The 15448-nt window shown below is 45.6% G+C and overlaps 1 protein-coding gene across 3 annotated transcripts in view; it reads right to left on the minus strand.

The window, feature by feature from the left end:
• LOC309635406 ((E2-independent) E3 ubiquitin-conjugating enzyme FATS) overlaps positions 1-15448 on the minus strand; it is a 250290-nt gene that overhangs the window by 81891 nt on the left and 152951 nt on the right. For all 3 annotated transcript variants that reach the window (XR_014248824.1, XM_082406622.1, XM_082406623.1), the window contains exon 4: positions 8570-9692. Coding sequence is in view for 2 of the 3 variants with exons in the window: in XM_082406622.1 (XP_082262748.1) it covers positions 8570-9692 (1123 nt within the window). In the remaining variant the exon portion in view is untranslated. The remainder of the gene's footprint in view (positions 1-8569; positions 9693-15448) is intronic.

Here is a 15448-nt window from a genome sequence, read left to right on the forward strand (position 1 = left end):
AGCCCTTTACAGATATCTCACCAAAGAAGATATACAGATGGCAAATAAGCAAATGAAAAGATGCTCCTCAACATATGTCATCAGGGAAATGCAAATTAAAACAACAAGATACACTACATAACTATTAGAATAGCCAAAATCCAGAACACTGACACCACCAAATGCTGGCAAGGATGTGGAGCAACAGGAACTCTCATTCATTGCTGGTGGGGATGCAAAATGGTACAGCCACTTTGGAATACAGTTTGTCAGGTTCTTACTAAACCAAATATACTCTTACCTTATGATCCAGCAATCACATTCCTTGGTATTTACCCAAAGGAGTTGAAAACTTATGTCCACACAAAAAACTATACATGGATGTTTATAGCAGCTTTATTAATAATTGCCGAAACTTGGAAGCAATCAAGACATCCTTGTTTAGGTCAATGGATTAATAAAATGTGGTACATCCAGACAATGGAATATTATTCAGTGCTTGAAATGAGTTGTCACAAAATGGAAAGACATGGAAGAAATTTAAATGCATATTAGTAAGTGAAGGAAGCGCTTGAACTGTCTACATATTGTATGACTCCAAGTATATGACATTCTGGAAAAGGTGAAATTATGGAGTCAGTAAAAGGATCAGTGGTTGCCAGAGTTTGGGTGGGGAGGGATGAATAGAGGGAACAGAGGATTTTTAGGGCAGTGAGACTCTATACGATACTATAATTGTGGATATGTGTCATTATACATTTTCCTAAACCCATAGAAGGTACAACACCAAGAGTGAACCCTAATGAAAACTATGGACTTTGGGTGATAATGATGTGTCAGTGTAGGTTCGTCAGTTGTAACAAATACGCCACTCTGGTGGGGATGCTGATAGTAGGAGAGGCTGTAAATGTGTGCAGGTGGGGTATATGGGGAACCTCTATACTTTCCCCTCAATTTTGTTGCGAACCTAAAACTGCTCTAAAAACATGAAGTCTTTTTTAAAAGCCCCCAAATCTCCCAGTGCCCAAGCCGGAAAGTCAGATGTCAACCTTGCCATCCCCCCACTTCCCCCATGACCTCGTTGACACTCAAGACTTGTGAATGCCACCATCAGGCTCTTTTTCCCTCCTCTCAAGCCTCCAATATGGTTCTCATCTACTCCATGGCAATAACCTCCCCCCTTTCCATCCCTCACCTTCCAATGAGTAAGAGTGACCTTCTTAAAGCATGCACTATATCACAGCATCTCACTGCTGTTAGGAGGAAACTGTAAATCCTTATTCTGGTCTCAAAGCCCCAACCCAAACCATTTCCCAAGCTCACCTCTTCAGCCTCGAGCTTCAGCCTCATGGCACTACTTGCTATGTTGCAGGCACAATGGCCTTCTCAGCTCCTCCAAAATGCCAAGCTCATCTCTGCCTCAAAACCTTGACACATGCTGGTCCCTGTACTTCTATGCTTTGAGAATCACATACACACACTACTACATATAAAATAGATAACCAACAAGGACCAGTTGTATAGCACAGGGAACTCTACTCAATATTTTGTAACAACCTATACGGGAAAAGAATCTGAAAAAGCATGAATATATGTATTAATATAACTGAACCACTTTGCTGTACACCTGAAACTAACACAACATTGTAAATCGACTATACTCCAATGAAAATTTTAAAACTAAAATATAAGTTCCTCCCTCAGAAATATTTTCTTGACAAACTCCCTCTTCTAAATGAAGCCTCCCTTGTTAAGCTCTCTCATGGTCCTCTCCTCCCCTTAGAGCACTGACCACGATCTATAATGACATACATATTTAGGGGTCTCAGTTGGATGTCTGTGTCCCCACCAGACTGTAACCTGTGGGGAGACCACACCTGGGTTTCATTTCAGCTCCATGGAACCAAAGGCTCACCCAGGGCCTGGTAACCATGGCTGCCACAGTAAATGTCATGTGAGTGAGGGAAGGCTCTCCAGATGGGACTCTGGTCTGGCACGAACAGGAGGTGCCAGGGTTGGACACATGCCCCAACCACTTATTGAGGATGGCGGATGACACAGAAAGGCCTGATTTTTCTGCTGACGTGAAAAGAGGCAGGAGAGCCACGTGCCAAGGATGAACCTTAGTGAGCACCTGCATCTGGGGAGGGGGAAGAAAGAATCAGAGGAAGCAGGAAGGGACTGGTGAGAAAAGGCAGAGGAGAACCCAGAGTAAACGGTGTGATGGGGGTCGAGGGGGAGAGAGCTTTGCCCCTGGATTCTGAGCATCTCTCCTACCTGAAAATTGGACTTGTCTAAACAGCTATTGTGACAGAAAACCAGAGCCAGAAAAATGAATACATTAATGGACTAGGAGAGGAGAGTTCGAGAGAGAATCTGGTTTACATCTCTCATTCCACAGAGGAAGAAGTGGAGCCCATGGGGGGAAGAGACCTGCCCAAAGTCACCCGGAGCTCGCCCTTGAGCAGGGCTGGCACACCTGTTCTGTAAAGGCTCAGGTAGTAAATACTGCAGGCTTTGTGGGTCACACGGTCTCTGTCCCAACTCCTCAACTCCGCTGTGCAGCGCAAAAGCAGCCACAGAACAGCGTGTGGACGAACAAGCACGGCTGTGTTCCAATGAAGCTTGATTTACAAGAACAGGCGGTAAATCCCTGGGCTGAGGTTGGCTCACCCCTGCTCTCAGCTGTCGCTGCGTGCCAGGGGTCCCATTTCACTGTTCATTTGTCAGCTGATTCTAACACCCCCTAGCTTCTCTTGCTATTAATGATAAAACAAAACGCACACACTCATTCTGCCCAATTCTCTTCTTAACAAATTCCCAATAAGAAGGCACCGTCCTGAGACTGTTCGCGTCGTCCTCGAAACCACTCCCACAGCAGAAGAGCATGCAGTCCTGGCGTGAGTGCTGGCCGGGCACTGGCAGCGGGGTGGAAATGTCCCCCTCTGGTTGGGAAGCACTGAGAGGCGAGTGGCCTCAGGAACCTGCAGAGGGTTAGATATACCCTGCGGGCACTTACGGTCACCATGGGCACTGCCAACCCATATGATCATTGGCAACCATGCGGGCTTTACCCTCAAAACAGCCCCCGAATCTGACCACTTCTCAGCACCACTGCCACCCTGTTCCAAGTCACTGCTCCCGCTTCATTGCTCAATATACATTTGTTGAGTGAATGATTAAACGTCAAGGGTAGGACCAGTCAGGAAGTGTGAGAGCCTTCCCAGAGGGACCAACACTCCAAGAAAACATCAAAGGCTTCAGAAGAATCAGCACCTGCTGAAGAGAGAAGGGGGCTTTCCTAGGCAAAAGGAATAGCAGGGCGAAGGCAGAGGGGGAAGAAAGAGAAACGGGTGCCTTTGGGGAGGGGGGCGGTGAAGAGTGCACAACCCAGAAGAATCAAAAGCGCTTAGATTTGTGGAGTGTCTATTAAAAAACAAAGAAACAAACAAACCCGAAAATCATCCAGCAGAATTCTCTGCACACAGGTGCTAAGGTCCACACCCCACTACCCCAGGTTCAGCCTTTCAAGATCCTTGACTTGTTTCAGAGAACTATGAGGCCACAGGGTGGAGAGAGTAGATGATTAAACGGCAGAACAGCCAGCTGTGATGCACTCAGATTCCCCTTGGGAATAAAGGGTGTAGCCGCCCACCCACCCCGCCCCCAGCTGCTTGAAGTCCTGCAGGAAGACGGTCCTCAGAAGTCCAGCCCAACCCTGGCAACCGGAAGGCTCACCCTTTATATCCCCTTCCCAGGGCTATAAAGGCCCAGCCTCCTTGCCCCCAGTCAGAATAACTCTGAAGGGCCACCCTAAATTCAGAGCCCTCTAAGTCCTTCAGTATGACTGCATCACAGAGCACTCGTGTCCTCTGCCATACCTACTTCCCTTCCCATCCACAAGTGCCATTCCCAAGAGCACTGCACCATAAATGCCCACTCATCTCCATCTCAGAGCTGGATTTCCAGAGACTCCAAAGTGGAACACAGGCAAACGGGGTAAACTTTGTCTCGGAGGATAGACGATAAGGAGCAGGCAAATTACAGCCGGCAGGCCAAATCTGGCCCACTGCCTGTTTTGTAAATAAAGTTTTATTGGAATAGAGCCATGCTTGTTTATTTATGCATTGTCTGTGGCTGCTTTCCTTCTACAATGGCAGAGTTGAGTAGTTGCTAGAGAGACCACATGGCCTGCAAAGCCTAACTTAATTGCTACCTGGCCCTTTCCAAAAAAAAAAAAGTTTGCCAACCCCAGTTCTTAATCATTAAAGAAAAAGCACAGCTGTAAAATAAGGGTTCCTCCTCAAATGTCTTCTGGCATCTCTAGCAAGAAATCTTCATGGGCTTGGGGAACTGAGTGTAACGCAGGCTTCTCTGGTAGACTTGGCATGTGTACGTGCAGTGTCATGTAGGCTTCCCTTGAGTGATGTGAGTGCTTTCTCCATGAAATAAACCTCACTCACTACTAATGTGTTAGATTATCGCGTCAGAACACTAGTAAACACGGCATTCCTTCCGTGAACTGGCAGGGATTTCTTCCTCTCCAGTCATTCCCATCTTTGGCCACTAGTGATACTAAACTCCACTGGGGTCTTCCCAGACCAATGCCACCAGAGCAATTCTAAGACAGAGGGTCCACATAGAACATTGGTGTCCGGGGCAGATGTGGGCAAACAGTGCATTCAGCAGTGTCTTCTCCAAAAGCATCTAACAAAATCAGGTGGTTTTGCTCTATCTACTTGGTTGTCTTAGGAACAGGGGAAAGCTTCAGATCTTGGCCACAAATAGGAAATGAAACTGGCAGTAAGTAACGTATCGAAGTCAATAGTGGTTTAGCAGGACTTCCCTGGTGATGCAGTGCTTAAGAATCTGCCTGCCAATGCAGGGGATACTGGTTCGAGCCCTGGTCCAGGAAGATCCCACATGCCATGGAGCAACTAAGCCCGTGCGCCACAACTACTGAGCCTGAGCTCTAGAGTCTGCAATCCACAACTACTGAGGCCGTGTGCCACAACTATTGAAGCTCACGTGCCTAGAGCCCGTGCTCCGCAACAAAGAGAAGCCACCGCTCACCGCAACTAGAGAAAGCCTGTGCAGCAACGAAGACCCAACACAGCCAAAAATAAATAAATAAATAAATGTATTAAAAAAAAAAATACTGGTTTAGGCATGCAACACCCAGTGAGGAGAGAAACATTCAGATCAACACTGTACATCCCATAGAACACCAGGAGAACAGATTTCAGGCTGGGAGGGATTTCTGAGCCAATAAGTTTTAACTATCAAACGGCATGGCTTGTTACATTTAGTTAGAAGTTAACTGTGTAGCTTACTCTCCTAATAGATTTTACCCAGGGTAACTGGACACCAAATGCTGGTATTATTTATACGCCCATGAGCAGTCTTTGAACATCACCTTGGACAGGGAGAGTGGAGATGGGGCCCACCACCGAGAGAGTCCCCACCATCCTAACTGCTCTGCTTTGGGCTGTCACTGAGGATGGCACAGTGCGAGTCAAACACACATGACTGTTCTCAGCTCTGGCACTTCATGGCCAGGTGGGCTTGGGCAAGTTATTTAATCTTCAAGCCCCATTTGTCTTGTCTGCAAAACAGGAATAATGATATTCTCTTTACAGAATGATTTGAATGATTCAAAGTAATAAATACAGTGGAAGTAGCCCAGGCCTTGGCATCTAGGATTTCCACAGTAAATGTTGTGGGTACTGATAGGATGATGATAATGATGATGATGATGGTGGTGATGGTGACATTCTTCCTTACAATAGATGCAGGGATTTGTACAATGTCCATCTAGCAGGTGCTAGCAGGATGCTTCTAACAGTGGAGATGTAAGTAACAAACTTACAAGGACCAAGGAAATGAACAAAGAGGGAACCAATTCACAAGCCCTCAGCCTCTGAAAAGAGAACAGGTAGCCCTGGGTCTGTTAAAAATGTTACTTCCCAGCAGACACGGCCAATCTGCTCTGCACAAAGCATTTGATGGCATCCCATTTTCCCTAATCTTAGCAATCTTTCTGGGTGCATGTCCCGGAGGCTCATTCAACAATACAATTTATAGGACTGTCTGTCTGATGACCCAATGACTAGAGCTAAAATTGCTTTGCCTCCATTTGTAGAATCTCCCAGGCTGAACCTACCTTGCAGCTGAATGTAAGTCGGCTAGCAAGGATACTGCTCATTCTGTATTTTGGAATCTTTCAGATACAAAGAATCAGATTCAGTAACTGTAAAGTGTGCTGGCCACTGACAGCACATGTAGCCACAGGAGGCTGTCAAGAATGTCTCAGACGAGATTCCAGTTTCAGATGAGAAAATACAAACAGTTCCTTGGAGTTTTAATGAGCATCGCCACCGTCGGAAAGCACTCGCATTAAGGTTTAAAAGCTTTGACAAGACTGAAGGTCAGAGAGCTCCCCCCTGAAGCCTTGTGTAGATTATACTAGGACAAACTGTGGTAGTTAGAATCTGTGAGTTGTGCTTATGAATTTCAGGCAAGAATTCTGCAGCATGGACAAGAAGTGCTTCCTTATCACCCGGGCAGAAATGCATTCCATTGCAAATTAGTTTCTAAGTGAGAGAGCACAACCGTACAGGGATGTGTGTGTGCGTGCATGAGTGCGTGCGTGTGTGTGTGAGTGTGCATTTGTACACATGGATGCATGTGTCCTCAACAGTGAGCCCAAGGTTCTAGAGCTTTGAACTTCGTGACTGAGGGACCCAGAGTCACCTGGAACCTCTTTCCCTTATAGATTTCATCTCAGAAAAATAGAGCGGAAATGTTTTCAAGCTTAAGGGGACCTTCAAGAACACCAAATCCAACCCCTTCTCTAGTTACCCAGATGAGGAAACAGAATCAGAGTTAGTGTGGCATGTCCACATTCAACGTGCTGGAAAATAATAGATCAGCAACTCTAAGGAAGGTGACCTGGCCGCCATAAATATCTCCTTCCTCAAATGGTAGAATGAGGTCATGTGATTTAGAGCCACTCAAATGCTCCACAGGTGAATCTTTGGGATTAGAGCTATTCTGAGGGAAGTCGGCCCATAGGAAGTAAAAATTAACTTGCACTCTTTGCTTAAGAAAATCAATTCTAGGAGTAGTCATTTCACAAAGTCACAATCAAAAATCTTGTCTGCGCCAAAAGCCAAAACTAAGATGTAGGGATTTGCTCTGTTCATGCTCCTCTCCTCTGAGATGGATGTTTGAGATCTGGCTCTGGTGATTTTTAAGGCTCCTTTGGTGAAAGTGCTATAAATCCAAGTTACTATTTCATACCATGAGACACAGCACAAAGACTAGGATACGCTTCAATGGGGGAGCATACAACAATGTAGGTCGTATATTTCCAGACTCTTCATCAACAAGGAAGAAGAAATGGCTGGCTTGAGAAATGTCTTTAAAACCCAAAGTGAGGCCTAGCTTTGCAACACTGATGGCTACTTATGTTTTCCTTCTTGCAATAAGTCTGCCAGACTCAGACGAATTCAACAGTCTAATCAGTCTGAAAGCCATGTCAAATTGCCTTAAAGGTCTCTGAGCATTCAATATATATACACTTGTTAAAATTAATTACATCACTTAACATTTCTACTCACATTACAACTTTAAAATGTTTTACAGTCATTTTTATTAATTAATAAAGCTTTTAATGCACAAAAATTGCACTGTAAAGTTATTATGCATATGCCGCATTTTCAATTTTACCACTATTATCTTTAAATATTTTCTCCAAGTGGAAAGTCACTAATTCATAAACCAGAATCTCTTGCGGAAGTGTACACAGGGAAGGAGAGAAGTCTGGCCTCTGGCTAAGGCCTGTTCCCCCCTCTACCCCCGATCTCCCAAGAAAGGTAAAGGGTGCCCAGGACAGCTGACCTTGGGAATTCTGCCTGGCCCTGGCAGTGGCGGAAAGGTTTCAAATCCCAGCCGAGTTGCCCCAGAAAACACAACTAAAGAATCAGAAAACTACTGCTTCTGTTTTTTGGTGTGGAGAGTCCCAGGTTTGCCTCTTTTTGAAAATGTCCCATAATTACTATACACACTCTCACACACAAACACTCCATTATGGAGCTTTGTGGTCTAGGTTTCTAAGGCCAACCCATCAACATCAACTACCCGATTGAAAAGTGAAAAGTGCAGAACTCTGGAGACTTCCAGATGTGCAGATGTCCATACCAGAGGGACAAAACATCTGGGAGTGGATGGCCCTTGGCTCTTCTCATCCTGTTTTGGAATGACAAGGGCCTGAATGAACTTCACTTGGGGTAGAGTCCCCTACTCATTATATATGGTCTGGAGCTACTGATGGAAACAAACGTTTGAGCGAAGGCCTTTCATAATCTACCAAAGTATCATCTAAGAAAATCTATCCAAACCAGACATCAACATGGAGCTATCAACGGTCAACTTTGAGTGGAGTAGATGAAGCAATTACTGAGAACTGCTTCTTGGAATAAGTCACGTAGAAGAAACTCACTCACTACGCACCTCGGCAATCACACCAATTACCTGAAGTGGGGAGGGGCGTGCACTTGGTGGCAGGGAGGATGGGAGTGTCACTCACCTGCCGTGTAACTCCAGCCCGGGATGTGAATGGACAGGTGGTTGGCATGACGATGGCCACCGGTTCGACAATGAGCTGCATGGTCCTCCTTCCCTTTTCTCACAGTGATCTGGTTACTCCCCGCAGCTGTATTTTCCAGTGGAGGAGAGCCTCTCCAAGGACACATGCCGGTTCCCGCGGTCCCCAGATGTACCCGCCCCAACGATGGGTTTTCCTTCAAGAAACGTTCTTGCAAACCTAGGTTCCAGCGCGGGCCTAGGAGGTTCTGGTTTCCCTCCGTGAGCTCCAGCTTCAGGGCTCTGCTTATTGGCGCTCCGTTAGCTGTGCCATCTACCCCATCTGGTGTCAGTCTGTGTGAACTGCAATTTAGGTTGAGGGACAGAACGGATCTGTGCATCTTAGGGCCAGCAAGTCGAGGTGGCTCAATGGGGACAGACAGGGACCTGTCCAGATAATAGATGGAATTTGGACACGGCTGAGAGACTCTGAGATGGACACAGGAGCTGAACACCAGCGGGCTCTTTCCCGCCTGTGACCGTGGGGTGCTTGGAGAAAAATGGTCCTCCCTGCTGCCCACATGGGTGATCCAGTACTCGTGTCCCTCACACAGCCGTGCGTGGGCTTCAGGGACCTTCAGCCCCATCACAGAGCTGTTTCTGGAGAATTCTGTGCAGGTGAAAGGTCCATGGTGCCGACCCGGATCGGCCCCACCAGCCAGAGCAGAGGGGTCCCCGAGCAGAGCCTCCTGGGCCCTGCACTTGATGCAGAGCGGGTTCCCGACAGCCTCCCACACCAGGGTGCTGGCAGGGGGCCCCACGCGCCTGGCCGTGATGGTGATGGAAGCAAATCCCTTCTGGGAGCCACCGCATGGCTTCTCCTCTTTGCGCGGCGGCTCTGTCGCAGGGCCTCGCCCCCCCGCCGGTGTCTGAATTCCTAGTCCACCGGGAAGGAACTCGAAGGCCCTGTTAATAGTGACTCCGCTGCGATTAGCCAGCGACAGCTTCATGGGATATGCACACGGCACAGGCAACTCGGCCCCATTTTCTTTTGATTTATTCTCATCAATCAGCTGTGAAATGACTATAGATGAAATCATTTTTGTGTTCTGAGATGCCAGAGTCCCCTGCAAATGGAAAAAGATGGCAATTATTCAAGCAGTTCATTGTCATGCAGGCAGGGGACTCTTTCAAGGGCCAAGAGGATGCTGGAGATCTTTGTTCCTAATGCTCAAGTGTTTCTCATCCAAGGCCTTTCAACACGCACCTGACACCCAACACCTCTGAGCATCTGAAGGGCAGGAAACCCAGATCTGTTTATGAAATGATTAAACATCTGGGAAAATTCCTCTGACTGGGGAATTGGTTTTTCTCTGCTGGGTGTCTGTTCTTAGTTTATTTAATGGTGTTTGTGTCCATGGGGATCGCCAAATTTCGATAATCACCTTCACCAGGCCCAGGAGCACCTGAATACAGGTTCACAGCCTCACAGAGGAGGGAAGGCAGGATTCTGGAGGAGGGCTGGGATTTGGGGGCACAGGTGTACGTGGGAGATGAGTCCATGCTCCTCCACGGAAACAGTAAATGTGATTCCAAGGAGCCCCCCCACGACCCTCAGTCCCCAGCTCCCCAGCACAACCTTCCATCTTTGCTGGTCTAGACTGGAATTCAGTCACTCACTCAGGCTTGGCATCACAGGGGTCAAAGTCCAGAAATCAAAACAATGGAAATCAAATGCCCAAGCTTGACAGTTGCCCAGACTAACACACTGATGACAATCTCATAACAGAATGGGATGGGGGTGGGGATTTGGAACAAGACAGATGAGATTTTCCTACATTTCAATGCTCAGTTGCATAAGCATGAGTTTTTGTCCAGTATAATGATCAAGGTGTTGCATGCTTCCTAATCAACAGACCCTGCTTCCTAATCAGCAGATCCTATGTCCTGACAGTAAATCACTAGTGTGTCCAAAACAATGTGCTATGATTTTTAATAGAGCATCTAACCAGGTTGAGACCAAGAGGAAGACTCTGCCCTCATTTTGTGTTTATTACGTGTGTGCATGAAGCACTGCAGAAAGCGACACGGAAGACTGAGGGCATCGTTCCTCGGGCTCCAGAGACTTTGATTCTGTAGGTCTGTGGGTAGGGTCCAGGCATCTGCATTTTAACCAACATCCCTGGGACCCGGATATAGGTGATCCAGGGAACACACTTTGAGAAACACTGACAGAGTCATGGGACTGCTGGTCTTTTCAAAATGGGGGAGGGCCTGCGTTTGATGAGAGCAAATTATTCTCTTTTCCTAAGATGGGATAAGAAAGCACAGTGGCCTTTTCTTTAGAGCAGGATGCATATTCATTTACTCAACTAGTGGAATGCTCTCCTCCAGCTGGACTTCTGATGGGAAGACCCCCCCACTCATGTGATGTTAGCCCAACAGTCCTTACTCATTGCGTCCTTACTATTACTCAGTAGTCCTTACTATTAGACATGGGAAGAGGGACAGCTTGTCCTTCCTGGTTTTTCCTTTGTTTTCTTGCTTTCCTGGCACTCTCCAGCACCTGGCACGTTGTTATATTTGAAAGATACATGGTAACATTGTAAATCAACTATACTCTAATATAAAATAAAAATTGAAAATAAATAATAAAGATACGTGGTGAGTTGCAAATTCAAAAGATGACAAAAGATAGGTGAAGAAGAAGAAGAAATGGATAGGAGCATCATTTTGAAAATCATTTTTAAAAAAGTCAAAACACCATGGTTGGGCTTCCCTGGTGGTGCAGTGGTTAGGAATCCGCCTGCCCATGCAGGGGACACGGGTTTAAGCCCTGGTCTGGGAGGATTCCACATGCCACGGAGCAACTAAGCCCGTGCGCCACAGCTACTGAGCCTGCGCTCTAGAGTCTGCGAGCCACAGCTACTGAGCCCGCGTTCTGCAACTACTGAAGCCCGTGCACCTTAGAGCCTGCACTCTGCAACAGGAGAAGCCACCGCAATGAGAAGGCCACACACTGCAATGAAGAGTAGCCCCCACTCGCCACAACTAGAGAAAGCCTGCTCGCAGCAACGAAGACCCAACGCAGCCAAAAATAAGTAAACAAAATAAATAAATTTATTAAAAAACAACAACAACAACAAAAACACCACGGCTACCTTTTTCCAGATGGCCAGTGTAAGCCAGGCTCTGCTTGAAACCTCCGCTTTCAAGATAGGGCCTCCTCTTCAGCGTTTCTCAGCGCACGTTACACACGTGAGCCGCCTGGGAGCTTGTAAAAACCCCAATGCGCAGGCGTCATCTCCAACAATTACATTAGAATCCTTGGGGGTGGGGCCCAGGCATCCGTGGTTTTTAAAGCTTCCAGTTGATTGCATAGGCCGGCAATGCTGAGAGCCACCTGGATGCCTGAGGCGCCTCCCTCTCCCCTCCCCCTCCATCTCCCTCCCCGCCCTCCGCCTAGCACGTTCCATGGCTGTAGTTTACCCACAAGAAAACTGAAGTTCACCTGGTACCAACCCCAGGCTGTTTGACTTGAACATTATCACTCCCGTTTTAGTTAAATTTCGTTCTGATGATAATTGTTCCCGTGCAATCTACAAAGTGCATAATCACACCCAGAAGGAACTCCTTTGACACTGGTCTTTGAAAACAGATACCCATCTCGGAAACTGGGCAGCATTGGTCTTAGAGTGCATTGTTTCCCGAAGTTTGGGCCAGTGATCACCTGCATAGAAAACACCTAGGATTTAAATCTGCATTTTATGCAGATTTCTAAACCCTTTCCTCTGAAGACCTAAGGTGAATCAGGATCTCAGGGCATAAGGCCCAGAAGTTGTATTTTTAAGGATCTGCCAGGTGATTCTTCTGCACAGATAAGATAGAAAGGATGCTGGGCCAGAACTTGGACCTCCTGAGGTCCCTCCTGAGCCTGGGGCTCCCAGACTGGCCACAGGACCTTGGAGGCGGCCTTGGATTCCCCAGCTATACAGCAAGGAGCAAACAGTAAGTCTTGTGGGGAGGCCAGCCTTCCTCGTACTCTGGTCTCCAACATTAAGAGGGTACCCCACCCATTAGGCTTAAGATCCCATGAGAGCCTTGGCCTTGATATAAACAAGGAGTGTCAGAAACAAGGGGTGTGTGTCTAGGAATGAGTTAAGGCCATCTCAGCCTGGAACAAGGGTAGACAAGGCGCTGACTCTGGCTACATCAACCTGACTGCACACCTGAGCTGAGTCGGGGAGCCACGACCCGGAGCCTGGGGCCACCACACTGGACAGACGTCCTCGGGGCTGTGCTGGGGCTGTGGGCATTACAGCAGGAGGTCCTAGAGGCCCAGAAGGATGGGCAGAGAATCAACCACCATTTCATTACCTTGGGGCTGGCAAGTGCTACTGTGACTTTGATCCCATCCAATGCAAACAGATAAGCAAAGAGACATAATGAATGATGTGAATCTGAACTTATTTCTGAAGCTCTGTCATTGCTCAGGATATCAGGGTGACACTGTTCCTGGGGGATCAATGCTGAAGGAAGCCCAGTTCCAAAGAAAAATCTGTTTGCCTTCTCTACCTCATACGGAAGTTGTGGAAATCAAAACCAATGATGGGTGTGAAAGTACCTCTCAAGATATGAACATGTTATGTAACTCCAGGGTGTGACTTGTCCTGTGATTTAGCAGAAATCAGTGGATATCTGATATAATCAAACCTATGGAGGAATGAGGGGGTATTTATATCCAAATTATACATATTTCACAGGAGTTTATAATGAATGCATTTGAGTTTATTTGAGTTGCATAACCCATTACATACCCAATACAGTGAAATTTTGTGAATGTGAATATAGAATGAAAGTAACTATTTTAGATGCAAATTCTGTTATTCATAACATAGAGTCATGGTCAAACCATTTATTTATTCACTCATCAGACAAATATTTATTGAGCACCTACTATGTGCCAGGCTCTGTGCTGGGTGCTGAGGGAACTTCCTGGACTCATGGAATTAACAGACCAGACATAACATCAAGCAGGTCATCAGATTGCCAGGCCAGGGATTATTAGGTTAAATTCTACTGAGTTTTTTCAGGTGTTTAGACTCAGCTTTGACAAAAGCCCCAACCAATAAACTGAGAGAAATTAAAAAGGAAACACTGTACTCTTTGTCCTTCAATCTATATCATACACTTGTATGGGAAGTTCTATTTATGAAATTTTATTTTCTCATTGAGATCTATGAAATAACTAAAGATAAGGTCTAACCTCTTAAAAATAAGTATCAGTTTGCCAGGGTTGCTATAACAGAGTACCACGGTCTGGGTGGCTTATGCAACAGAAATTTTATTTTCTCACAGTTCTGGAGGCTAGAAGTCCAAGGTCAAGGTGTCAGCAGGGTTGGTTCCCTCTGAGCCTTCTCCCTGTGTCTTCACATCTTCTTCCTTCTGCTTGTGTCTATGTCCTAATCTCTTCCTACAAGGACACCAGTTGTATTGGATTACGGCCCATCCCACCTAACTACCTCACTTAACCTTAATCACCTCTTTAAAGACCCTGCCTCCAAATACGCATTCTGAGGTTCTGGAGTTAGGACTCCAACATATAAATTTGAGGGGACACGATTCTGTCCGTAACAGACTACACGACATCACTTTGGGTCCTGCTCTTCTTCCGGAGCTGGGAAACCAAGAAAGAGATGAGGCAGAGGGGCTACTTGATATTCCTATCCACCAACTACTTTTGAAACAGGACAAATTTTCTTAAAAAGTAATCACATCTTTTATATCAAATATCTTCCCCAGTTAAGCTATTTCAAGGTGTCACTCCATCTGTCCTCTGTTAACTGAACATGGCTTTGAAAAAAGATGTCTTTTATCTAAACTAAAATTAACTGATGTAAGATTTGATTTGAAAGGAAGAAAATAATCTTGTATTTAAGATTAGATAAATAATCTTGTATTTAGAACATTCAAGGTCAGAGAGAGGTCAAATGAAAATAGTTGGGATTTGTGTCTGGCTTTTGTAGCAAATCATCCATGTCCTGACCATCACCACACAACACTACCTTTGTACACTCTCTTTTTCATAAATGTTGCTTTAAGATATTGATTTCTTTTAAATGTTTCAAGCATGATTTTGTAGTGCTGGTAACTGCTTTCATAGTTCTATTCATTTTATTGACTGTTTTTAACTTTATATTTATGCTTTAAGGCATATTACTAAGAAGGACTCCGCTTCATAAATTGAAGTAAGAGAGAGGTAAACATTAACTGATCAGGGAAATCAGATCCTGAACCACGGGAGTTAGGATGCTTCCATTCCTGTAGCAATTTATTTCTCCAAAGGATAAGCACCGAATCCAATCTATAGCTTTGAAACCTGTATTTTTCTCCATGAGACAATTCTTCCCTTTTCCATAGCTGTTCTGCAACGTACAACTGTATTTGCCAGTGGAGCCTTTGGTCCTGTCTCTCCACAGATACAAACTGAAGTTACCTTTGCATTAGCTGCCAGCATGCTTACTCCCACTTGGTTGATCTAGTATCATCATCACTAGGTAATCTGCCAACATAGTGGTATTTCATCCTGAATGTAAGAGTGTTTTCAAATGTATGGGTTCACTCTGGTATGTAACAATAGGGAAAGATGGTTTTAAGACAAAATGGAAAAATTGGAAATTGGAAGACAGGGATTGACACATATACACTATTATATATAAAATAGATAACTAATAAGGACCTACAGTATCACACGGGGAAGTCTACTCAATACTCTGTAATGACCTATATGGGAATAGAATCTAAAAAAGAGTGGATATATGTATATGTATAACAGATTCACTTTGCTGTGCACCTGAAACTAATATAACATTGTAAATCAACT

The sequence above is a fragment of the Balaenoptera borealis genome (assembly GCF_965194805.1).
Source record: "Balaenoptera borealis genome assembly, chromosome: 10".
Classification (NCBI taxonomy): Eukaryota; Metazoa; Chordata; class Mammalia; order Artiodactyla; family Balaenopteridae; genus Balaenoptera; species Balaenoptera borealis.